We start from the raw sequence: 26,114 nt of genomic DNA on the forward strand, positions 1-26,114 counted from the left end.
GATGTGCATGTCAACTTTACGTACTGTGTAATGCCAGATTGCTTTCTAAATTATTTTTTACCAATTCCCAAATTCACAATTACGGCGCAAGTGCTCTCATGATTTCATATACTGTATAAGCAATTTCTATTCTAGTTTTTCCAATATACTGTAATTATCTTGAGAGAGATAAGGTTTACATATACTTATGTTTGGGACAGATTAAATCAGGCTGCATATCCTATTAATAATAGACAAACATGGTAATTGACCATACCTTTGCTATGCCTCCTATTGGCTAGTCAGCACAATATGCAAATTAACTGCCAACAAAGATGGTGGCTAATTAGCCTACTGCAGGCAGGGTGGAACAGCGTGAGCCTCCAGTGTGAGCCGCCATCCAGGCCCCTGTGTGCGACCCCAGAAGCCACCTGCCTGCCGCCCGTGATCGGATCCAATCCCGGGCTGCAGGCTGGCCCTGGAAGCCCCAAAAGCTGCCTGATATGGTAGTAACTCTATCAGTAAGCACTCTGAAAGTCAGTGGCATAAATGCATCAATTAAAAGACAGATTATGAGGGTGAATCAAAAACAAAACCCACTTTAAATATAAAGACACATATAGATTAAAAGTAAATGAATTAAGCTGCAGCCTGTTTTGCTCAGTGGATAGAGCATTAGCCCATGGACTGAAGGGTCCCAGGTTCGATTCCAGTCAAGGACAGTTACCTCAGTTGCTGGCTTGATCCCCAGTCCCTATCAGAGCATGTGCAGGAGGCAACCAATCAATGTGTCTCTCCCTTTCCCTTCACTCACTCTAAAATTCAATGGAAAAATATCCTTGGGTGAAGATTAACAAAAACAAAGTAAATGGATTAAGTAACATTAAAGAGATTATAAGAAAAATATATTCCAAATTTTGTTAGTTGTATAATGGTTATGTTTAAATTATTAACACCTAAGAAATTGGGTGAAGGGTACATATATGCTGTAGTATTTTATAGTTTTTTTTTTTACATGTATGAGATTATTTCAAATTAAAATATTAAAAAAATTAAAAATTAATAAAATATTAATTGAAATGTACCTGCATTACATGAAAAATCTCCTGATTGCTTCTAGCATAATTTATTAAATTGTGCTAAAAATTATAAGGGTTCAATTAAAAAATATCTTAATTCTAAATGATATAATAGAAAACATATAATACTGCAGTTATAAGCACTTATCTGAAAATAAAAATTTAAAGAAGTGAATTTAAAGAAGGGATTAGCCAAAGAAAATATATGCACAACCCATAGACACAGACAACAGTATGGTGATGGCCAGAGAGAAGTGGGAGGCAAGAGCTGGGTAGAGGGGGCAAAAGGGGGACATAGGGATATCCTATAACCTATCTAATAATAGACAAACATGGTAATTGACCATACCTGTGCTATGCCTCCCATTGGCTAATCAGCACGATATGCAAATTAACCGCCAACAAAGATGGCTGTTAATTTGCATACGTAGGCTCCAAGTGGTGGAGTGAAGCCTGACAGCCCGGGGCCGGTGGAGCAGCGAGGCCTGACGTTTCCAGGTCAGAACTTAGCCAGAACTCTGACCAGAACTGGCTAAGTTAGTGCTCTCATGAGATGAGAACCTGGATGGCGGCTCGCACTGGAGGCTTGCACTGTTCCACCCTGCCTGCAGTATGCAAATTAGCCACCATCTTTGTTGGCAGTTAATTTGCATATTGTGCTGACTAGCCAATAGGAGGCATAGCAAAGGTATGGCCAATTACCATGTTTGTCTATTATTAGATAGGATATGCAGCCTGATTTAATCTGTCCCAAACATAAGTATATGTAAACCTTATCTCTCTCAAGATAATTACAGTATATTGGAAAAACTAGAATAGAAATTACTTATAAAGTATATGAAATCATGAGAGCACTAACTTAGCCAGAGTGAAGGCCTGGGCCCCGGGTGCCAGAGGCAAACCGGTGCCAGCAGCCAGGGGAAAGGAAGGCTTATTGCACGAATCTCTTCGTGCAATAGGCCTCTAGTAATAATAATAAAAGGCTAATATGCAAATTGACTGAACGGCAGAATGACCGGTTGCTATGATGTGCACTGGCCACCAGGGGGCAGATGCTCAATTCAGGAGCTGCCCCCTGGTGGTCAGTGTACTTCCATATGGGGAGTGCCACTCAGCCAGAAGCTGGCTTATGGCTGGCCAGCGCAGAGGTGGTGGCAGGAGCCTCTCCCACCTCCGTGGCAGCACTAAGAATGTCCAACTAAAGGTTTAGACCCAATCCCTTGGGGGCCTAAGCCTTTAGTCGGACATCCCCCGAGGGCTCCCTGGCTGCCAGAAGTATGTCTGACTGCAAGCTTAGGCCTGATCCCCCCAGGGAGTGGGCCTAAGTCGACAGGTGGACATCCCCCAAGGGGTCCTGGACTGCAAATGGGCTGAGGGATCCCCCCCCCCCGAGTGCAAAAATTTTTGTGCACCGGGCCTCTAGTATTACAAGAATTACCTGTAGCTTTGGACAGAGAATTAGAACCATGCTTGAGAATAAAAGTGCTCTGCTCAGGCATCAAGGTGAGTCTATAAACATGTGAGGCGAGGAGTGAGCAGAAGAACAATGAGCTGAAATATATTACACATCAAGACAGCACAACTGCCTGACGCTTAGTTACACCTGAAAACCATACACACTTGGGAGAGAACTCATGACAATACTAGAATCATGTAAATTAAGCAAAGAGGCATCCTTAATGGACAATTTATTTCAGCAAATTGATTTTGTATATTTAGCTACTGAGAAGAAAGGATGCATACTGGAAAAGAATTATTTATGAACTCCATCCATAAGTTAATGCTTTATAACATGATAAACAACATGTGTGTGTGTATATATATATTATGAGGCATGTAATTTATTTGCAAAATCTGTAAAAAGGAAATTAAATAATGCATAATTTATCAACTGCTAACTTGGTATTGAAATAACTTCAATTTAGCCATAAATATAGGTCTATGTCTTCCTAATGTGAAATTGAGGGTGTAATCGACAGTTATCTAATAAATATGAGCTTTATATCTAACTCAACGTATAGAAACATTCTGTTGTGTAATATGATTAATCTGTAACTCAATAGCAAAACAAACAAACAAACAAAACACAAACAGTGGGATTAAGGATTAAGCAGATATTCTGAATAGACGTTTTTCCAAAAAGACAGATGCCTAAAAGGTTCATGAAAAGGTGCTCAGTATCATTAACTATCAGGGAAATGCAAGTCAAAATCACACTAAGATAAGCACCTCTTTCCTGTTAGACTGGCCATTATACAAAAGACAAGAAATAACAAGTGTTGGAGAGAATGTGAAGAAACCAGAACCCTTGTGCACTGTTGGTGGGAATGTGAATTGGTACAGCCACTATGGAAAACTGTATGGAGGCTCCTCAAAAAAACTGTATGGAGGCTCCATATGACTCAGCAATTTCACTTCTAATTATTTACCTGAAAGAAATGAAAAGGCTAACTTGAAAAGATACCTGCGTCCTCATGTTCATTACAGCATTGTTTAGAATAAACAAGATATGAAAGTGACCTAGGTGTCTCTTGATGGATGAATGGATAAAGGAGTTATATATAGATTATTATTCAGTCATAAAGAGAAGGAAATCCTGCCATTTGTGACAACATGAATGGACCTTGGGTGTATTATGTTAAGTGAAATAAATTGGACAAAGAATGACAAACACCATATGATGTCACTTATATGTGGAATTCAAAACAAACAAAACAAAAAACGAACTCATAGATACAAAACACTAACTCGTATTTGCCAAAAGCAGGGAGTGAGATCTGCATGAAGGGATTTGAAAGGTACAAATTTCCAATTATATACAAAATCATGGCAATGTGATGTGTAGCATGGCAACTACATATTGAATAATGTGTATTGTACTGTATACTGGAAAGTTACTAAGTGATTAGATCTTAAAAGTTACCAGGGCAAGAAAAAAATGTGTGGTGATGAATATTAGCCACATTTAATGTGGTGATCATTTTATAATATATGCAAATATTGAATCATTATGTTGTACACCTGAAACTGATATAATAAAACTAGTATTCATTAAATAATATTGCAACACTGGACACACTTTGAATGGGGTTTGATGGCAGTGATATGTTTAGATTAGTTTTCTGATTTTGTTGATTGTATTGTTGGCATATAGAAGAATGTCCTTGCAGGAAATAAAACCCAAGTTTCTGGGAACTAGGGAATCAGGTTGGCAACCTACTCTCAAAAGGTTGAGGAAAAAATGTTACTTATACTATACTTGTATCTTTTTTTGAACTTTGTAATTCTTTGTAAAAATATTTAATAAAAAAGTATACTTAAAAAAATAATGCTACCAAATAAAGACATAATATATTCCTGTTACAATATGCCCCTTTTCCATTTGCCAAACATATCTTAATAATAGCACCCAGATTGAATAAATGTTGATTTGAGTACATGAACTATTAATGAGAGCTTATTTTATATTGAGAAACTGCTTGTCTTGTAGACCTGAGCTCCCCAGGGGCCAACATTGTACTCCTTTCTCTTCGCTTGTGTTGGGTGAAAAATTCTCAAAATACCCGCTGCATTTGGCAAGTCTGGCAGTGAGCAAAGAAAGCATTGCCACTTATGCCTGCTATGTGTTTTTTTTTTTTAATTTTCTTTGTTAATTAAGGTATTACATGTGTGTCCTTATTCCCCAATTTGCTATGTTTTGAGAGCAATTTAGTACATTCCCTTTAATTCAGGTTTTCCAAACATAGATTGCAATCTACTTTAGATATTGAAATGTCACATATGTGTGTCTTTCTGTGGCTGTACTTCACATTTTATTACTTTTATCTCTACATCTTGGGCTGGATTCTCCGACATGAGGTGGTGGTTGTGGTGACAGTATCAGGCAGGGGTGCCCTTTCCCATCGTTCTCTTCACATATAATCACTATCTACCCTTCCCCCAACCCCGTGAACTCCAAGCCTTCAGGAAGATGGAAATGTGTTTTTTCTCAACATAGCGAAAGCTCATACATCTTTAAAGGCTTATTACTAATGTTAATGTCTTCCAAGGCTTTATCAGCGTCCCCCCCCCTCCCCCTCCCCATCCTCACCAGTCATGCCCCATCTCTTCCAATGCTTGGATTAGAATGGATCCTCTCTCCTTCTAAGTCTGCATCATAGGTTTCCGGTGTGTCTGTCCTACCACTTGGTTCAGCCTACTTTACTGTCTGGGCCGTTGTAGGGGAGGTTGCATTTGAAGGGAAGATGGCCTGGTTGTGTTTAAGGAAATACTCTGGCCCTGGGGCAGGGCCAGGGAAAGCAGTGGCCTCAGAGCAGCGCTCCTCACTGGGCAAGTGCGGGGTCTCATGGTGTCCGGACCCTCAGGGGCTTGCTCCTCACAGGCGGCTTGCAGAGGGTCATGTGGAGCAAAAGGTGACTTCACTGTTTTTAAGTGAAAACTAACAGAAGGTCGTCTAGATCGGCATGTTTCCAACAATTGTAAGGGCACACTTCTCCCCCTAGTAAAGCTGCCAAGACTATAATCAACTGCTTGTTGGCCTGAGTTAAAAGTTGAGTTCACAGGCTCCTTCAGTGACAGCCTAGCAGCGGCCAGCAGGTGGAGGGGGATTCAGGGTGCCCTGGGTTGTTGGCTGACCTGCCTTTTGAATCTCGCTTTCATTATTAGAAATAAAATGCAATGAATTTCTTCATATTCATAGATTTTTTATTTTTATGTTATTACTTATATGCAACTAAATTCTGAAAGAATTGGCAAAGCAGCTGTAAATGGGCCAATAACTGGTATCTCATAGAAGTTGTGTGTGTGTGTCAGGCCCTAGAAGGCCTGCTGCAGAAAGTGTTATACTCTTGCCGGGTCATCTTAGTGCAAGGGTGAGGGTAAAATGCAGTGAGGCCTATGGCATGGCTGGTTTTCAGTTCTATGAAGATGACATTTGATCATCACTTTAGTCTTGCTCGAATGAAAAATTACAAAGATAAGAACCTACTTAGAGTCTCACTTCTATCTTTAATTGATGACCAATCTTTTCAGCATTGTTTGCTGGTTTGAAAATAACTCAAGGTGAATACAATTCGAATGAGGCCGAGACTTCTTTCCCACCAGTGTGGAATGTGGAGTGGGCTCTATCTGGCCTAGGTCAGGGTGCTGTTATATCGTGGCACTGGGATGATGCTGTAACAGTGTTGGAGAGGGTCTTGGTCATGTCTGAATGCTGGATTCAAGCTCAACCACCCTTCCTACAAGGTCCCTGAGAGGGAGGGAGAGATGTCAAAGATGACAACAAAAGCACATGTGGTGGGAGAATTGTCTCTAAACCCAAATAATCAGAGCTCTTGGAATCCAGGCTGGACCAAGCAATGGCTTCCCTGGCCCAAACTTCCTCAGGAATCTCAGAGCTACTCTCCCAGGCTGAGCAGATATGAAACCTACTCATTAATACTCAGGTGGGATGCGATTTAAAACACACGGCAGGTGCCAGCCAATGTGTCTGACATTTCACCCTATTATCTTCCTTTCCTTTTAAAAAATAGAAGCACTGACTATACCCATCTTCAGAATACAAATGGTACCTGTTTCATCTATATCTTCAAAATGAAGCCTAATGGACTTACTATTTTAACATCAACCCCTTTCCTTAATAAATTGTAGACCTTTCCCCATTCCAGTTCATAAGAGTTTGTGTTTCTCTTTTAAGAGTTTCAAAATATCCGACGGAGAACGATGCTGATATTTTTTGTCCCCCCAGGGTACTCTCTCAAGAAATGTTTTCAGAGAATTGAGTGAGCGCTGCATTTTATGAATCCTGATGTGTCTGACGATGCCTTTCTTCTTGCCCAGGTGCACGGACAGATTGGCCTGGGTAACCTCATGGCCGCCACAGTCCTGTTCATGCAGAACTCGGCAACATTGCTCCACTATTTCCTAGCATTACTCTTGCAGGTGAGGCATATAAAGACAGCTTAATTTCCTTTCCTTTGTAGATACATATTTTATTCATCCTTATGCAACCTTATGGGATTTCTTTTGTGATTGTAACTCAGGATTTTCCCTAGGATATGTGCAAGTGCACAATTTCTATCAATATTCATGCTCTGCACTCAGAGAGGGCCCTTTCTACCTAAAGATCCAAGCTCAGCCATATCTCCTTTTATTGTTTTATTCATTGTTGCCTTTCTTTTACATGCCTCGTTTCTCCTTTGCCTTCTCCTTCTGAAAATACTCTTTTGGAAACATAGGCGAATGGTCAGGGCTTATGCTACAGTGTTGTCATGGAAGGTGTTTCTATGTTCTGTTAGTGGCCGTTCTAACCTCGAACATGTCCTATCCTTGGATTTTCAGAACTTTCAAATCCACAGAGAGTTGAAGAGAGCTTGAAAAAAATACCTTCCTGCTGAGTAGCAAGAATTTCTTAGAATCATTAATTTACTGTTTTATATTTGACTAGAACCAGCCACTAAATGTAACTGGTAATCTCCCCTTCCTCCCTCCCCAATTTAGTATTTCAATCAGTAATACCATGGACATGGAACTTCTTGAGATGACTTCATAAGAATGGCATATTTATGTGTAATAACTTCAACAAATGAATTTGCCATGTTGAAAATGGCCATATTCCTCTATTGATCAGATCATGCCAATGTTCTATATTAATAGCAATGATTTATAAGTCTATGCAGACAAGTTGATTTAATTTCTTCTTAGAAAAGCATCTTTTTTGATCTGGAAAAATGGCAACAGGCAGGAAGGTAGGGAGGGAGAGTGTGTGAGAGAGTGAGGGAGCTATAGAGGAGTGTGTGGATGTGTGTGGGTGTGTGTGTGAGTGAAATAGGGACAGTTAGATCCTGCAGGTCTTTCAAGGGGCTGCCAATGGCAAAACCCCGCTGCTGCCGCAAACACTCCAGGGAGGACACCAGCGCTCAGAGACCACGCCATCTTGAAGAACAGAACTGCTTGAGACTAGGATCCTAGCCTGGCCACCACCCAGACTGGTTGGTAGCAAACTGGAACCCTATAGCCGCTCTGGTAGAAGACCTGCGGCCACAGCTGCAGACCCAGGGACACCAAGACTCCAGGCACCCGGGCCGCAGATTTCTGTGAGTCACACAGCCAATCCCCCTCCCCCAACACCCCTGCGGCAGCTGCATAGGAACTGCCAGACCCTGGCTGCACAATAGGGCTTTCTGCACACACTCAGCAGCAGCAGCTCTGCCTGACTTTGAGCCTTGGTGTCAGACACGGGAAGTTTGTTTCCCATGACCAGGCTCCGCGGGTGGGGAGACTGTGCTGAATTTGAGCCTGGGTGCGCATCCTTGGGGAGACTGTTTTCTGTGACCAGATCCCACACCCACGCAGGGCAGGGAGATGGCGCTGAATTTGAGCCTGGGTGCATATTTTGGGGAGACTCGTTTCTGGGATCAGATCCCCTGCCTACGCAGGGCAGGGAGACAGCGCTGAGTTTGAGTCTGGATGTGCAGGAACTCAGGGAATTTGTTTCCCACAACTGGGCTCCATGCCCAGGCAGGGTGACTGTGCTGAGTTTGGGCCTGGGTGCGCATTGTTGGGGAGACTGTTTTCTGCGACCGGGTCCTGTGCCCACACGGGAAGACAGCACTAAATTTGGGCCTGGGGGTGCAGACCAGGGGAGTTTGTTTCCTATGACCAGACCCTGCACCCTAGCAGAGAGGCTGCACTGAATTTGAACCTGGATGTGCAAACACGGGGAATTTGTTCCCTGCGACCAGACCCTGTGCCCACGCAGGGGGGCAGCACTGAATTTGAACCTGGGAAAATGGACATATTCCTAGAAAAATACAACATTCCAAAACTCAATCAGGAAGAATCTTAAAATCTCAACAGGCCAATAACTATGGAAGAAATTGAAGCAGTCATCAAAAAGCTTCCAGCAAACAAAAGCCCAGGACCAGACGGCTTCACAGGGGAGTTTTACCAAACATTCAAGGAAGAACTAAAACCTATCCTCCTCAGACTACTACAAAAAATTCAAGAGGAAGGAACACTTCCAAGCTCATTCTATGAAGCCAGCATCACCCTAATACCAAAACCAGGTAAAGACAACACAATGAAAGAGAATTACAGGCCAATATCCCTCATGAACATAGATGCCAAAATCCTAGCAAATTGGACCCAGCAGTACATCAGAAATATCATATACCATGACCAAGTAGGATTTATCCCAGGGATGCAAGGATGGTACAATATCCACAAATCAATAAACGTGATACATCACATAAACAAATTGAGAGAAAAAAACCACATGGTCATATCAATTGATGCAGAAAAAGCATTGGACAAAACCCAACACCCATTTTTGATAAAAACTCTCAGCAAGGTGGGAATAGAAGGATAATGCCTTAACATAATAAAAGCCATATATGACAAACCCACAGCCAACATCATAATCAATGGGCAAAAACTAACAGCATTTCCCCTAAGAACAGGAACAAGACAGGATGCCCACTCTCACCACTCCTGTTCGACTTAGTACTGGAAGTATTAGCCACTATGATTAGACAAGAAGAAGAAATAAAAGGCATCCAAATTGGAAAAGAATAAGTAAAACTGTCCTTATTCACAGATGACATGCTTTTGTACAATAAAAAACCCTAAGGACTCCATCAAAAAACTATTAGACTTAATAAATGAATTTGGCAATGTAGCAGGATACAAAATTAACGCCAAGAAATCTATGGCATTTCCGTACAACAATAGAGAACTTACAGAAAGAGAGACTAAAAAAGCAATCCCATTTACCATCGCACCAAAAAAATTAAGATACCTAGGAATAAACTTAACTAAGGAGGTAAAAGACCTAAACGCGGAAAACTACAGGACACTTGAAAAAAGAGATAGAGGAAGACATAAAAGAGATGGAAGAACACACCATTCTCATGGATTGGTAGAATCAACATCATGAAAATATCCATACTACCCAAAGCAATCTATAAATTCTATGCAATTCCCCAAAGATACCAACGGCATATTTCACAGACCGAGAACGAACTTTCCAAAAATTCATCTGGAATAAAAAAAGACCCCGAATACTTACTGCGTTCCTGAGAAAGAAGAACAAAGTAGGAGGGATCTCAATACCAGATATCGAGCAGTATTACAGAGCCAGTGTTCTCAAAACTGCCTGGTACTGGCACAAGAACAGATATATAGATCAATGGAATAGAATAAACAACCCAGAAATCGACCCTAACTGACCCCCCTGCCAACCTGATTGCCCCTAACTGCCCCCCCACTGCCGGCCAGGTTGTGCCCAACTGTCCCCTCCCTGCTGGCCAGGTTGCTCCTAACTGCCCCCCCTCCGCCAGCCTGGTTGCCCCCAACAGCCTCCCTTGCTAGCCTGGTCACTCCCAATTGTCCCCCCCTGCTTGCCTGGTCTCCTTCACGGCACCCCTGTCAGCCTGGTCGCCCCACGCAGCCTGCTGTTCAGTTGTTTGGTCGTCCCTCACAACCCCCTGCCAGCTTGGTTGTAGGCAGCCATCTTGTGAGGGCATGAAGATCAGTTTGCATATTGACTCTTTATAAAATAGGTTTTCTTTGAAAAATTCTTTATTATATGACTCATAAATTACTGCTATGACAATGACTGATTTCAGGTTATAAACATATCCAGATTGTGTTTAGAAGATCCTTCATGTGAAAAGCCAATGCAGTCTATTAGTTCCCTATATAAGATACTTTTTCAAATATTTATTCCATGTTATTACATGAAATAAAAGCAACATGTATGAACATCTCCTCTTTACTACACCTCTTTCCCTTCTTTCTTTTTCCCTCTGTCCTTTCCCCAGAAAAGTTTAGATGACAGAAATAAATGGAAAAATACCAGGTGGTGATATGCAGACTGGAGGTCTCAAGCATCTCAAGGTTGTTATAAAGTTAAAAAATATCGAAAATCGAAAAATGGAATTATTCAGCTAGAATGATGTATCTAAAATGTATCATTATCAAGTAGAATATATATTCTTTCCTAGACATTCCAAATATGTAATATCTAGATACACACACACACACACACATACATATACACACACACACATTTATTTATCTGGAAGTTGCTTACACCGCTCATACCATTATTACAATTGCTATTGCTCTACAACCACTACTACTATGGCTACTACTACTACCAACAATAGCAACAGCAAAAACTTATATAAGCACTTACCATTTGCCAGGCAGTTTTGTCAGCACTTCACATATATTACTTCTCTCAATCCTCAACAATCCCATGTGGATGGTGCTACTATTATCCTCACTTTGCAGATGAGAGAGCAGAGGCAGAGAGCACTTAATGACTTTGCAAAGCTGAGTGCAGGAGGTAGGATCCAAACCTCTGTACTTCACTACTATGTGCTACTTTTAAGTTATAGTTCAGCACATAACTGGAATTAGAAATATCAAATGTAATTTAAAGAGCTTAGAAAACAGAGCAGAGAAGCGTACTCAGTATAAATAATCTCAGACGACATAAATAAAGTAATGACTCTGCTGGGATGTATGGATTTGAATTTTAAGGAACTAAATCAGACTTCAATAATGGGACCCAGGAAGCAAAACAATGATACACTTTACTATTGGGCTGCAGAATGGAATAAAACAACTGGCTATTAAAATAAACCAATTTTTAATGCAAAAGCAATATATCTCTGAGCTTGTTAATTGTGATTACTAGATTATCTATTAAATTATGTATGATAGTAAAATTTTTACTAAAGTGGAATAAATTCAGAGCATGAAAAAGAACTTCTTTTTATCCAACAGATTTCTTGTTTCTTTCATAAAAGTTTCCCATATCTCCATTTAATCTACAGACATCAAAGTAGCTTCCATCTATCTTATTATTAGGTTAATCTTCTTGCTTTGTTTAAGTAGAATAATTTTCTTCTTGTCTTTGTTGTGTGTACATTTAAATTATGAAATATCACAGTTTTAAAAAGGATATATGCTGAATTAGATGATATATTTAAAAAATGATAAACATCTGTGCACCCTCTATCAAGTTTAAAGAAAAGAATATTACCAATGAAATTGTAACCCCTTCTACACTGTTTCTTGCCCTTTCCTGCCTCCCTCCCTCTCTCAAGAGTAAACACTATTCTGAATTTATGTCTATCATGCTCTTGATTTTCCAAATTTACATATTTATTATAAACATAATATTAATGTTGTTGTTATGAACTCCAGATAAATGGTATTAAACTATATGAATTCTTTGGTATTAGCCTTTTAAAAATATTTACATTGCTTTTATTAACTTTATGTACTTTTTCCAGGGTTTATCATGATATACATGCATAAGTACTTCATTTATTTTTTTAAATTTTATTTTTGTTGTTGACACTGTTACAGATGTCCTCCATTGCACCCCTGCCCCCACTTTACCCACCTGCAACCAGCAACCCCCCTTTCTCTTGGCCTTCACCACACTGTTGTCTGTGTCCATGGTCTGTGCATATATGTTCTTGGACTAATATCTTCCCCTTATTTTATCCAGTACCCCCTACCTTCCTCCCCTCTGAGATCTGTCAGTTTGTTCCATGTATCCATGCCTCTGGATTTATTTTGTTCATCAGTTTATCTTGTTCATTAGACTCAACATGTGAGATCATATGGTATTTGTATTTGGCTTTTTCAGTCTACCATAGGTGTTTTCTGAGATGTTTCAATGTTCGCATGTATACTAGTGTACTAATTTTCACTTCTTTTTTGTTCTATTGTGTGAACATATCAAAACATTTTATTTATTGTCCTTTCTATGATTACTTGGCTGGTTTCCAGTATTTTTCTATCACAAATGTTGCTGTTATGCTCTCTCTTGTACATGCTTTCTTGTTCATCTGAAGAGATTTCTAAGGGTGGAGTTGATAGGTGATAGCATAGGCACATTTTGAAACTTTATAAAATAACTCTAATTTGCCTAACAAGAGTTATTGAAACAATTAACATTCCCACAGTGACTAAGAATTCTGTTAATTTCATATCTTTACCAAAATGCAGCATTGTCAGAAGTTTAATCTTTGCCAGTCTACTCAAAATAAAATTTCCCTCTTTTGTGAAATTTCTTTTCTTGTCCTTGGTCTCTTTTTCTGTTGTTCTTCTATTGTTTTGGAATTCTTTATATATTCTAAAAATATGATATTTGTCTACAAGTGTTTTAAATATTTTCAGTTTTGCCTTGTTTTTCACTTTTTTATGCTGTCAATTGAAGAAGAGAGACTTTAATATTTTAGTCAAATGTATCAATCTTTATAATTTACTAGAAGGCCTGTGCACAAAAATTTGTGCACTGGCAGGGAAGAGGAGTCCCTCAGCCCAACCTGTGCCCTCTCATGGATCACGCTGCCGCTCACCCTGCCCTCCCCGCCCACCCCGCCCAAGACACGGCAGGCCCGGATCCCACACTGGGGCGGACAGCAGCTCTGATCATGTTGCTGCTTGCCCCACCAGCCCCTCCCACCCCTCCCAAGACACCGCAGGCCAGAATCTCGCCTTGGGTGGCGCAGCAGGATCTGCCTGCATTATGCAAATTAGCCTCCATCTTTGTTGGTGGTTAATTTGCATATCTCGCTGATTAGCCGATGGGAGGTGTAGTGGAGGTACGGTTAATTTCAATCTTTGTCTATTATTAGGTAGGATAGGATGATTTTAATCATAAAATGTAATGCATGTTCAATGCTGAAAATATGTAAAAAAAAGTACAAAGAAAGAAGAAAAAGAAAAAAAATAGGACAGTAAGGAGTGAAAGCTTTAATGTTAGTTGTAATAAGAAACTAGTATGTTTTCACACGTTTAACACTTAAATTTCTCATGAAGATCTTTGGAACACTTTTATACTGAATAGTTAAGAGTTTTCTACATTATTTATTTAAACTATATATTTTAAGGCTATTTAGCTCTTGTGTATCATGTTTTCCTATTTGCTTACTTCAGGTCTGTGGTGCTTTATGATAGGAAAATATTAAACTTTCATAATTCGAAATTCAAGTCTATGAGTCAATTTTTCTGTGATTGCATTTTCACATTTAACAGGTCCTATGATGTCTCAGGCCTAGCTAAATATTGCCTATCCTTAATTATACACAATGCTACATTACACACACACACACGTATGTGTACTTTTATAAACTTAGTGCAGTCTCTTATTTAACTTGATATCGGACCCCAAAACAATTACTGAATAATCCATAATCTTAAGATTATTATTTTTCATGTGGTCAAGTTCCTATAGGTAAGGTGATCTGTTTTAGGTCTATCTAACTCATTCATGAGTTTGACAATTTTTATTTGTGACGAAAGACTACACTGTACTATTTTACTTATAGGATTTAATAATGTTTCACATATTTAAGTCCTTAAAATTTGTAACAGAAATATCTAAAGAAGAAAAGAGGACTTTCTACCAATAGGATAGAGAAAGAAAGACAGAGAGAGACTCTTATTGTAAGAAATTAATTCATGTAGTGATGGAAGCTGACAAGTTCTAAGATCTGCAGTTGGCAAGATGAAGACCCAGGAGAGCGATCATGTAGTTTCAATCCAAGCATGAAGGCCTGGGAACCAGGAGAGCTGATGGTGTGGGCTCAGTCCAAAAGCCACCAGCTCGAGACTCAAAAAGAGCCAATGTTTCTGTGCAAGTCTGAAGGCCAGTGTCCCAGGTGAAGTCAAAAAGAATTCTTCTCACTACGGGAGGAAGTGGTCAGCCTTTTTCTTCTACTCTGTCTACCTATTCAGATATTAATCTTATTCAAAAACACCCTTATGGATATACCTAGAACAATGTTTGACCAAATATTTGGGTACTCTATTGCCCAGTGAAGTTGACACATAAAATTAACCCCACAAGGATTTATCATTTTCCCATTTTGTATCTGCTACAAGAAGGTTGCATAAAATCTTATGGGTGGTCAATCTTCTTAGTTTATTCTGGCATTTCAAATTATTATTCCAGTTGGAAATTGAAGGTGAAAGATATTTCAAAACTATTAAATTGGTTTGCTATAGAAAGTTACCACATTTGAGCCAAGGTCTGTCACTGAATTCATGGATATTCAGAAGCAAAAGGAGTATAAACAGCAGCCCTACAGATCAGCCTGAAGCAATAGGACTGTCAAATCTTTAAAAATGCATGACTGGGAACCAGAAATGTTAAAGAAGGAACAAGAAACAATCACGTTTCTGCTAGAGCAGTTGACACGCTGAAATGTATATTTCTCCTCAGAGAAGTCCACATGGCTCCTATAATTAAAATTGCTCTGAGTGGAGAAATGGAAGGGAGGTAAAGAAATGAAGCATTACAATCTGTGTCGTACTCAATCCCATGTGAGCAATTCTCATAAAGGCAGAGCTAATATCCATCCACGACTAGGGAAGAGATACTTTGAAAGTATATTACATCTTACATGCTTATGCAATGAGTTGTGTATGTTTCCTTCAAGGAAATTTAATTTTAACACTTGAAATCGAAGTCTTTCGAAGAAAGGCAAACATCAGAATGTTAAAATTCATCTCAGATATATCAGTGTAATTAAAAATGAAAGCCAGATTCAAATTCATTTAACTTCATTCATCCATTCAATAAACTTTATTTTCTAGATTAACATTGTTTCATGTGCCTAAAACATTTGTATGGGATGAAGAAGAGAGAGGGAAAGAAAAAGTAAGCATGTAGAAATGAAGTATATAAGCAGATGAAAACATAATTGTGTAAAATTGTTATAATGGCTGTTTTGTTGGGGAATAAGAGTAGAGAATCAGAGGTCATTTTACTCCTTACTTAAAGTGATATTATGTGGTGTGCATGCACTTATTACTTACTATATGTGAGATATTGTGCAAGGCACTAGGGGAGCCAATGATGAACAAGGCAGCCATGTTTTATGATATCATTGGGCTGTGACAGTAACTAGTTACATTAGACTGTGAGATGGTTTTACTGCATGCTGTGATCCTAATTGAATGCTATCTATCTTTTGCTTTTATGATAATATGACTATTAAAGAACCTTATATTTCCTTGGAGATATATATATATATATATATATATATATATATATATATATATATATACTAGGGGCCCGGTGCACGAAATTCATGCACTGTGTGTGTGTGTGTGTGTGTGTGTGTGTGTGTGTGTGGGAGTGTCCCTCAGCCCAGCCTGCCCCCTCTCACATACTAGGAGCCCTCAGGCATTGACCCCCATCACCCTCCAATCGCAGGATCGGCCCCTTGCCCAGGCCTGACGCCTCTGGCCTAGGCGTCCGGCCCGGGCAGCGGGGACCCGGAGCTGCAGCGGCCCCACGATCGTGGGCTTCGCTTTAGGCCCAGGCAAGGGACCCCTAGCTCCTGGGACTGCCAGCTTCGACCTTGCCCAGCTCCCATCGCTGGCTCCACCCCTACTTCCTGCTATCACTGGCCAGGGCGGAAAAGGCACCTGATTCTCCGATCATGGCTGGGGGGCAGGGCCCCCAGGGCCGCCTTTGCCCTGCCCCCCAGCTCTTAGCTCCCCCCTGGGTTTCCAATCACTGTCAGTGACAGGGGGCTTCTTCCTGCTTTCCCTTTCGCCTCCCTGCATTGTGCCTACATATGCAAATTAACCGCCATCTTGTTGGCAGTTAACTGCCAATCTTAGTTGGCAGTTAATTTGCATATAGCCCTGATTAGCCAATGAAAAGGGTAGCTCGTACGCCAATTACCATTTTTCTCTTTTATTAGTGTTGATATATATACACACACACATATATATATATGTATATGTATATGTATATATATATATATATAGATAGATAGATAGATAGATAGATAGATAGATATATCCTATCTAATAATAGTGAAACATGGTAATTAACCATAACTTTCCTACCCTTCCCATTGGCTAATCAGCGAGATATGCAAATTAACTGCCAGCCAAGATGGCGGCCGGCAGCCAGGCAGCTGAAGCGAACAGGAGGCTTGCTTGCTCCAGTGATGGAGGAAGCCAAGGTTCCCCGCCTGCTGCTGCCGGCCTCTGAGCTGCAGTCTAAGAAATAATGTTGCAATTATAGAAGCTAAACAATCCCCAGAAACCTGCTTTCAGCCAGCTGGGCCTCAGAGCTGGAGCTGCAACAGTTTTACAATTATAGAAGCCAAACAAACCCAGATACCTGCTTTCAGCAGGCAAGGTCTCAGAGCTGGAGCCTAGCCTCAGAGCTAAAGCCAGCTCTCAGCTCCAGTGACAGCCATAGAAGGTAAATAAATCCCAGAATAAAAAAAAAAAGACAAAAAGGAGAGGTTGAGAGCTTCAGTCACCCGCCAGCCTGAAAACGGCCCTCAGCCCCTCACCCAGACTGGCCAGGCACCCCAGTGGGGACCCCCACCCTGAAGGGGGTGTGACCAGCTGCAAACAGCCATCATCCTCTCATCCAGGCTGGCCAGGCACTCAAACAGGACCGCCATCCTGATCCGGGACACCCTTCAGGGCAAACCAGCCGGCCCCCACCCATGCACCAGGCCTCTATCCTATATAGTAAAAGGGTAATATGCAAATTGACCCTAACAGCAGAACGACTGGGAATGACTGGTCACGATGACACACACTGACCACCAGGGGGCAGACGCTCAATGCAGGAGCTGCCCCCTGGTGGTCAGGGTGCTCTCACATGGGAGGAGCTCTGCTCAGCCACAGCCAGGCTGATGGCTGCCAGTACAGCGGTGGTGGTGGCAGCCTCTTCTGCCTCCTCAGCAGCACTAAGGATGTCTGACTACAATTTAAGCCTGCTCCCTGCTGGCAAGTGGACATCCCCTGAGGGCTGCCTGGCTGCCAGAGGGATGTTTGATTGCCATCTTAGGCCCAATCCCCCGGGGAGCGGGCCTAAGCCAGCAGGTGGTCATACCCTGAGGGGTCCCAGAATGTGAGAGGGCACAGGCCAGGCTGAGGGACTCCCCTCTCACCCAGAGTGCACAAATTTTTGTGCACCGGGCCTCGAGTATATATATATAAAATAGGTAATATGAAAATTAGCCCAGGATGCTGTAACGGGTCATGACCAGACAGGAGGAGGTTGCGCGTGCAAGTGAGGCCCTGAGTGGATACAGACAGGGACGGAGGGCTGGCCGGCAGCCTCTGCAGCCGAGCACAGATTGGGAGAGGAGAGGGCGAGCCTGCTCACAGCCTCCCTGGCCGATCACAGGCCCTGAGAGGCAAAGGTGGGCCTGCCCACAGCCTCCCGGGCCGATCGCAGGCCCGGAGTAAACCTTTGACAGCAGGTCCCTTCATATAATTGAGGCATTAGAGGCCCACAGAATGATCATTTCCTTGTCTATGAAACACATAACTCTGACACAGTATTTACAATTAAATAAGTTCCATATATTTTGACATTTTACAGCCCTGGAAAGTTACATATAATGATCAGCAAAGTGAGAAGATGAAAAGAATTTTTAGGCTTTTAAAGATGTAACTAATTTCTGTCTAGAAGACACACCAATTCAAAAAGTGATGGTTTTTTTGTCCTATTGGACATAGTATCTAATTTAGCAGTTTTACTTCAGGCTTTCTTCTTTGGCAATCTCCTTTGAACAGCATTATCATCCTGCCAGTCCCTTCACTGAGTTAAACAGAACTTTTGCATCTGCTATTATGTATTTGAATAAGAATTATGTATTTAACACATGCAAAATTTTGTTTTGACAGAATAAAACAAAAGATCATTTGATTCTTCCCTGGAACACAGAAAAGCAAAACTTGAATCATTGGTGTGGCTTAGGCTAACTTTCCAAATATTGTTAATAAAATTTATATAGGGATCTTCACAGAGCCAAGAATTCTCTCTTTCAGGCCTACATATTCAGCATCTCCAAAGAGGAGGCCTGTTATTCTGTGTTTTGTTTTGTTTTTTAATACTCACCAGAGGATATTTTTTCACTACTTTTTAGAGAGAGTGGGCTGGAGGGAGAGGGAGAAGGAAAGGGAAAGGGAGAGAGAGAGAGGGCCCACTCATGGCCAAGGGCAGGCCCTCACCAGAAGTCCTGCCTCTGCGCATAAGCTGCAGAGGAAACACCTTTTCTGACCACTCATTGGCTAAGCTCCCTGTACGCTACTCACAGTGTTCTTGGTAACTTGCCTAATAAGAATCCAAGAAGGTGATCTAGGGTTTTTCCACCTCATTCCTGGAGAAAAAAAATGAAGATCCACTGCTGGAGGGGCTAAGAAATCTCATATCCTGCCCTAGCCGGTTTGTCTCAGTGGATAGAGCCTCGGCCTGCCATCCGCAGGGTCGCAGGGTCGGGTTTGGTTCTGGTCAAGGTCATGTATCTAGGTTGCAGGCTCCTCCCTGGCCTGGGCCCAGGTCAGGGCTCATGCAGGAGGAAACCAATTGCAGTGACCCTCTCACATTGATGTTTCTCTCTGTCTTTCCTTCTCTCTTCCACACTCTCTAAAAATCAATGGGAAAATATCCTCAGGTGAGAATAAAAAATAAATAAATAAATAAATAAATAAATAAATAAATAAATAAATAAATGACATATCCTATGAAAGACACATCTTGAAAATTCCTAAAGAAAGTTGTCTTTTTTTTGTGGAGAAGGGACTGGAGTCCGTGTTGATGAAAACACCTTGGCGGCTGCAGCGGCCAGCAGTGACAGCAGCAGTGGGGTGATGGGAGCAGTGCCTTCCCCTGATCAGCCAGATTGCCTCCTGCAGAGGGAGGCCTACTGATGGCTTAGGCCCTCAGGGAATGGGTCTAAGCCATCAGTAGGCCATCCCCTGAGGGCTCCTGGACTGTGAGGGGGTCAGGGTGGGCAGAGGGAACCCCCACCTCCCCAGTGCACGAATTTTGTACATCAGGCCTCTAGTTTAGACATGAACATGTAGAAAATTAGCATTAGTGGGGAATATCTAGTTTTGAAGATGTAGTTTAGAAATATTTTTTCAATATGACTCATGATACCCAAATCTCATAACTCTTCATTTATCTTTCGTCTGATGTATTTTGGATAAGATGGAACATTTTTCAACACTCTCATTGGAGCACTTCATGCTGATTTTTTTTCTAATTTGTTTAATTCATTCTACTCAATCACTACCTTATTCATTCAGTACAGATTGATTAATTGTATGTATGGTTCCTTAATGGGAGCTGCAGAAAAAAGGAATCGAGCATGCCAAAACCGGTTTGGCTCAGCGGATAGAGCGTCGGCCTGCGGACTGAGGGGTCCCAGGTTCGATTCCGGTCAAGGGCATGTGCCTGGGTTGCGGGCACATCCCCAGTGGGAGGTGTGCAGGAGGCAGCTGATCGATGTTTCTCTCTCATCGATGTTTCTAACTCTCTATCTCTCTCCCTTCCTCTCTGTAAAAAATCAATAAAATATATATTTAAAAAAAAAAAAAGGAATCGAGCATGAATAAAATATAAATCTAGTCTTATAAAACTTATTGTCTGGCCATGTAGTAAAAAGAGAAGACATGTACTCAAGATATAATTATGAAAATAGTGTTAAATGGCACAAAAGAAGAATGGGACGAGTTTTACTTCTGTTTATGCAGTGTTAGTAAAGGGAGCGTTTGACATAACATGTGAATAGTAATTAATATTTTGGCAAATGGAGATGAGGAGGAGAGGCCTCTTAATAGAGAAAACAATGGAAACTGAACACAGGGTGACCGGGGAAGCAGTATTCAGTTTTGTAGTGCATTGAATCTTTAATGGCATAAATTAGACACAAAATTGTTCATATTGGTGCAGATGTGAATATTAAATAATATTTCAAGATTTTTTTTTCCAATGGAAAGTTACAGGCGGTTTTTGAACAGCAGCATCCTTCGCCTGAATGACTGAAGAGCTACGGTTGCCATTACCTGAAATAGTGGGTCAAGGGGTGTACACATTTGGGAAACTGTGCGCATGTTAAGGAATCAGTGTTGGTGAGTCTCTCATGGAGTGTTCTATGCAGGCAGGTGGAGATACAAGATCACAGTTTACAAAAGAGGCAAGAGCTGTGACAGGTATTAGAGTATTACCTGCAGTAGGCGTTAGAGTGTCTATCACTCATGTAGATGCCAGTTCTGAAACCATGGGACTAGATGAAATTTCCAAAGGACCAAGTGAGCTTAGGCAGGAAGATGAAAGGAGGTGTCCAGGTTAAACCCTAAGAGGGAGGGCTTCATGAAAGAATGAGTACAATTAGACGGTGGGCGGAGGAAGACACGCCTCCTCAGGAGACAGAGTTGCAGTTGCAATGTTAGGAAAGGAAACGAAAGTAGAGAAGAATCATCCCATCGGAGATAAGAAAAGAAAAAGTGACGGAAAAGGAGCCAGTGCTGTCAAATTCATCAAAGAGATCAAGGAAAGAAAGCACAGGAAAATACTTGTGTGTGAACTTATAGGAAATGAGCATCTCCCCAAATGATGCAGGTTATTCACTGTTCGTTCACTGTCAATCACACACAGACTCTGAAGTCACAGATGTCAAAATACGTTACTCTTCAAGTGCTTCAACTCACACGCACTCAGAAAGAAGAGCGACTGTTTGGGTGGAGGCTGTGATGTTTGTTTACCTCTGGTCTTGGACCCTGCTAGGCCTCTAGACCTCACTGCTAGGTGTGTGCTCTGTCTGGTGAATGAAGCAGTTGGAATAAATCCCCCGTGCTTTTGCAGGACAAGAGAAAGGGACAATGTTCTGTGTATCTGCCACGCGAGGGTGAGGGTGGGTTGGGCAGTGTGTTTCACAGGCTGTGCGGGCTGAGTCTTTGCTTTCCATTTCCTCCCTTCCACTTGTTCTTCCTCAAGCTAAGAAGCTATGACATTTGCAAATGAAAATAGTGACGGCAGCGAAGATGCCATTGAAATACTTTTTCTGTTAACAAAATGTTGCTCTTTTAAAATAGTTGTTTTTCATAATTTTCATATTTCACTATAAAGAAATGCACAATGTTAACAAAATCAGTGGGGTGGGAGAATGGAAGTCAGATACATTTAGCAGTGAACAAAGCTGATCAACTCATATAGACATTAGAAATAAATTTAATAGATTTTGACCCTAATATTAAATACCATAATTTTTTTTCAATTTTTCTAGTCCCTAGTTATGTTCTTTTTGATGGACAGCATAAGCATTTTCCTTCTGTTATACTCTGATGTTTCTAAAGTACAATTTTTTCCTGCTGAGTTTTCTAAGTACCCATCTCATTAGCATGGATTTGCTTCAGATGCTGATAACAAGAACTCACCCTCCCAAATAAAAAACCACCACCAACAATGGTGTGAAAAAAGTAGAAATTTATTTATCTTTAAGGGTAATCCAAAAGTAGGAACTCAAGGTTCAGATTGTGTGGAATCCACAGCATCTAAAAACTAGGATCATTATTTTATTCCTTAGTTCCTATGTATTCTCAAGGTCAAATCACACCCTCTAGCGCTCTGCAAATATCACTGTATCTGTGTTCCTGGCAGCAGGAAGGAGGGAGGGGAAGAAATAGGACTGCTCTCCTTTTTAAGGAGATATTCACACTTCTGCTTAAATTTCCTTGTCCAGAACTTGGGCACATGGCCACATTTGGCTGCAAAAGAAGCTGGAAAATGTAATATTTCCAGTGTGTGGAAATCTCTCCTTAACCTCAACCCAAAAAGCTTTCATTTTCCTACACAAAACCTTTTCCATTGGTTTTGTATTTCTCTTACACACACACACACACACACACACACACACACACACACACACACACACACACATACATTTCAACCACATTAAAAGGTTTTACAAACACATATTTTGCTTTCCCTTTTTTGTACTTTTATCTTCATGGTTTTTTTCTCACTAAGATTTTTCTCTTTTTGCCTCTGCTTATTGAAATCTTATTTACCTAACTAGGCTAGTGACAAATATAAAAAACATTATTTACTAATTCCTATAATAGCATGCACATTTTACTCCTTTGATTTCTTTCTCTCTTTTTTGGTGGAATTTAATCTTTATTTACAGGAGACTGCAAGATATGAAATTCCACATAGAAGAAACTCACTGAGAGTAGAAGCTTCATACAGTATGTACAGTTTGGAACTGTTCAAGTATAGATTCGTTGTAAAAAGTGCTACAATAACAAACTACATTTAAAAAGAGTTCTTAGTAGAGAAACAGCAAGACGTACTTATACCAAACATAGTACACAACAAACAACTTTATGCCTCAGTTGTACAATCTAAAAGTTAAAGGTCCCAGGAGTGACATCCTGAACTTGGAATGCATAACCTTCAGAGGTAGTTTCTGGCACAACATTTTGATCTTCCTCTTCCTCTACAGAAAAATATTTCTCAATCAAGTTTAGTGACGCTTTGTACACCGACTCATTTTCATGGTTTTGTAGAGCTTCAATTTTGTCCAAACCTCCACATTCTTCAATAATTATACTTAGTTTCTCAGTTTCACCTAATTTCTCAGCAGCCTGAAATATATTTGAAATGGCATCCAGAATAACCAGAATAATTTTGGTATCTTTTGCAGTTAAGAGGTTCATCAGTGGTTCTATTATGCCACAATGAACGAGGTATACAATTTGTTCAACTGTTCCGCCACTTGTATAGTTGGTCACAGCCCATACAGCTTCCTTTTGTGTCTGAAAGTCCGCCTTAGCAAGAACAACAATGAGGAATGGGACTAATCCATGATTCACAACTTGCTGTATCTGGTCCTGGCGGCCAGCTGTGATGTTTGACATTGTCCGTGTAGCTTCCTTCCGAATACCAGTTTTGGAGTTCATTAGTAGGCTGGGAAAGATGGCAAGTGCTCTTGCAACTATTACAACCTGCGTCTGTTCATCTGTCCCAGTGACAATATTTCCTATGGCTCTTAGCGGAGGAGTCACAATTGGCAATTCAGTAGCTCCTAGGAGTTTCACAAGTTGGGGCACAACTCCTGTTTTCACAACCATTTCAATCCGTTCATTTGGACCATCAGTAAGGTAGAAAATGGCCCAGCAGCTATCTGCTAATACTTCTGGATCATCGTGATGCAGGAGACGAACTAAAGTCGGAAGAATCTTCTCAACAGCATCTTATGGGGGTACAGGATTCTTGTTGCGACAAAGGTTTGAAAGTGTCCAGGTCAGATTACGTAAGTAACCACATGCTAAAGACGACATATCAGGAACTGCAAGAAGAGTCAACAGTGGGTCAACTGCACCATACTTGATAACCAAGTCTCGGAAAGCTGAACCTGCAATATTTCCTAGAGCCCATACGGCTTGTTCACTGATGTGAGCGTGGGGAGATGCCAACAGAGAAATGAATGCTGGAATAGCACCTCCATCTACTACAGCCTTGGTCTGTTCCGAAGTTCCGGAAGCAATGTTAGCGAGGGCCCAAACAGATTCAAACTGGATGGGACTACAATCAGTTCTGCCCGAGAAGGACACAAATTTTGGGATCAAACCAGCCCGGATTATGTTGTCTCTGGGTGGCTGTTTTCCCCTAGAAAGCAGTTTCCTTGCAGCCTGAGTAGCTTGGAGCTGGCTTTCCAAATTGTTGCTATTTATGGCTTTGACAATGTCCTCAACAGACCAATTTACAGTGCCCTGGTTGTTGCGGTTTTCCTGCAGCGGAGACGTAGCATCATCGGGAAAGGAGCTCACATTTCTCCTTTTCAGCATCTGGTCATCCTTCTCAGCTTTCCTCAGCTCCACCTTAACTTCTATTCGGCGCCGCCTCGTTTCTGTACTGTCTTTCCCCTTGTTCTTGAATCTGTTAAGGCGGGCAGCTGGCGAATTAGCATTCTCGTTGGTGGACATGGTTACGAGACAAAGGGAGAAGCTCCACATGGTCGCTCAGGCTTTCACAGGAGACCGTGAGCGGAGGACGGGCTGCGGTTCGGTGGCTCCGATAACGTCGACAGCGGCTCAGCTCTCAGACGGTGTCACTCCTTTGATTTCTTATAGCATTTGATTTATATTTTTTCACGATATTTTACAAATTATGCCACTTATATTACAGTTGGACTTGCCTTAACTTTGCCATAGGCAATAGGCTCTTCGACGTGTGGAAGATGTATCTCATCTCGTTTATTTCCATACATATTCTCTGGTTTCTGCAGAGTAATACACAAAATCAGGTTATAAAATGTAAAAGAAATTAAATTCCCATAAACACTTATGTCTATTTTTAAGCACCATGGAAAAGAGCACAATTACATACATAACTTTTACAAGTTTTTGCATAATTTTTACACCATTTTTCTAGAATTAAGATTATGACATGTTTGAAGTATGGGTTTGGGAATACTGCAGAGGACCAAGGATGTCTTGATGAAAGTGGGGAGGGTCGAAATGGAGCAGGATAGGCTTATCCTCCTTAGGGAGCAGAGAGGAGCCCAACATTTCAGGGAAGGAATTCAAGCATGTTTGTTGGGAACCTAGCTTGTCTCTCATCAGTTTATCATGAGGCCCTCCCTGAGCCAACACATTACAGAATATGAACTCAAATTCTGACCTAGGAATCCTACAGAATGTCTTGTGAGTCCTCGAGAGACTTATTAATATAAACCTGCCCTAGTTTTCCTGTACATCCTATATTTCATATATTAGCCACTTTAGAAAATTCTCCTCTCTATTTAAAATGGAAGACAAGGCTTTGCTCTGCTAGTGGTAGGTAGACATCACAGAAGAGAGTTCTGGGCAGCATGTCCCTTGTTTGGGAAGCTTCCTGCAGGAGAACCGGGTCTTTCTGTGACAGTGTAGGTGACAGGATCAGATTTAAATCTCTGCTCTACCACTTTGTGACTTGAGAAAGTTGTTTACATCTTTGAGTTCTGAATACTATGTATTGCTGAAAACTACCTTGCATTACAATAAATTCACTTATTTATAAACTAGAGGCCCGGTGCACAAAAATTTGTGCACTCAGGGGGAAGGGGGGGTCCCTCAGCCCGGCCTGTGCCCTCTCGCAGTCTGGGACCCCTCGGGAGATAACGACCTGCTGGCTTAGGCCTGCTCCCGGGTGGCAGAGGGCAGGCCCAATCCCTAGGTGCAGCCCCTGGTCGGGCTCAGAGCAGGGCCGAT

The 26,114-nt window shown here is 41.3% G+C and overlaps 2 protein-coding genes across 2 annotated transcripts; both read right to left on the bottom strand.

Annotated features, from left to right (window-relative positions):
- Positions 1-23,264: 23,264 nt before the first annotated feature.
- On the bottom strand, positions 23,265-23,993 carry LOC132211842 (importin subunit alpha-1-like). The gene has a single exon (XM_059656494.1). The coding sequence runs from the start codon at positions 23,991-23,993 to the stop codon at positions 23,265-23,267; it is 729 nt and encodes a 242-aa protein (XP_059512477.1).
- A 123-nt stretch (positions 23,994-24,116) lies between these two features.
- LOC132211843 (importin subunit alpha-1-like) lies at positions 24,117-24,878 on the bottom strand. The gene has a single exon (XM_059656495.1). The coding sequence runs from the start codon at positions 24,876-24,878 to the stop codon at positions 24,117-24,119; it is 762 nt and encodes a 253-aa protein (XP_059512478.1).
- Positions 24,879-26,114: the final 1,236 nt, after the last annotated feature.

The sequence above is a fragment of the Myotis daubentonii genome, chromosome 11, assembly GCF_963259705.1.
Source record: "Myotis daubentonii chromosome 11, mMyoDau2.1, whole genome shotgun sequence".
Lineage (NCBI taxonomy): Eukaryota > Metazoa > Chordata > Mammalia > Chiroptera > Vespertilionidae > Myotis > Myotis daubentonii.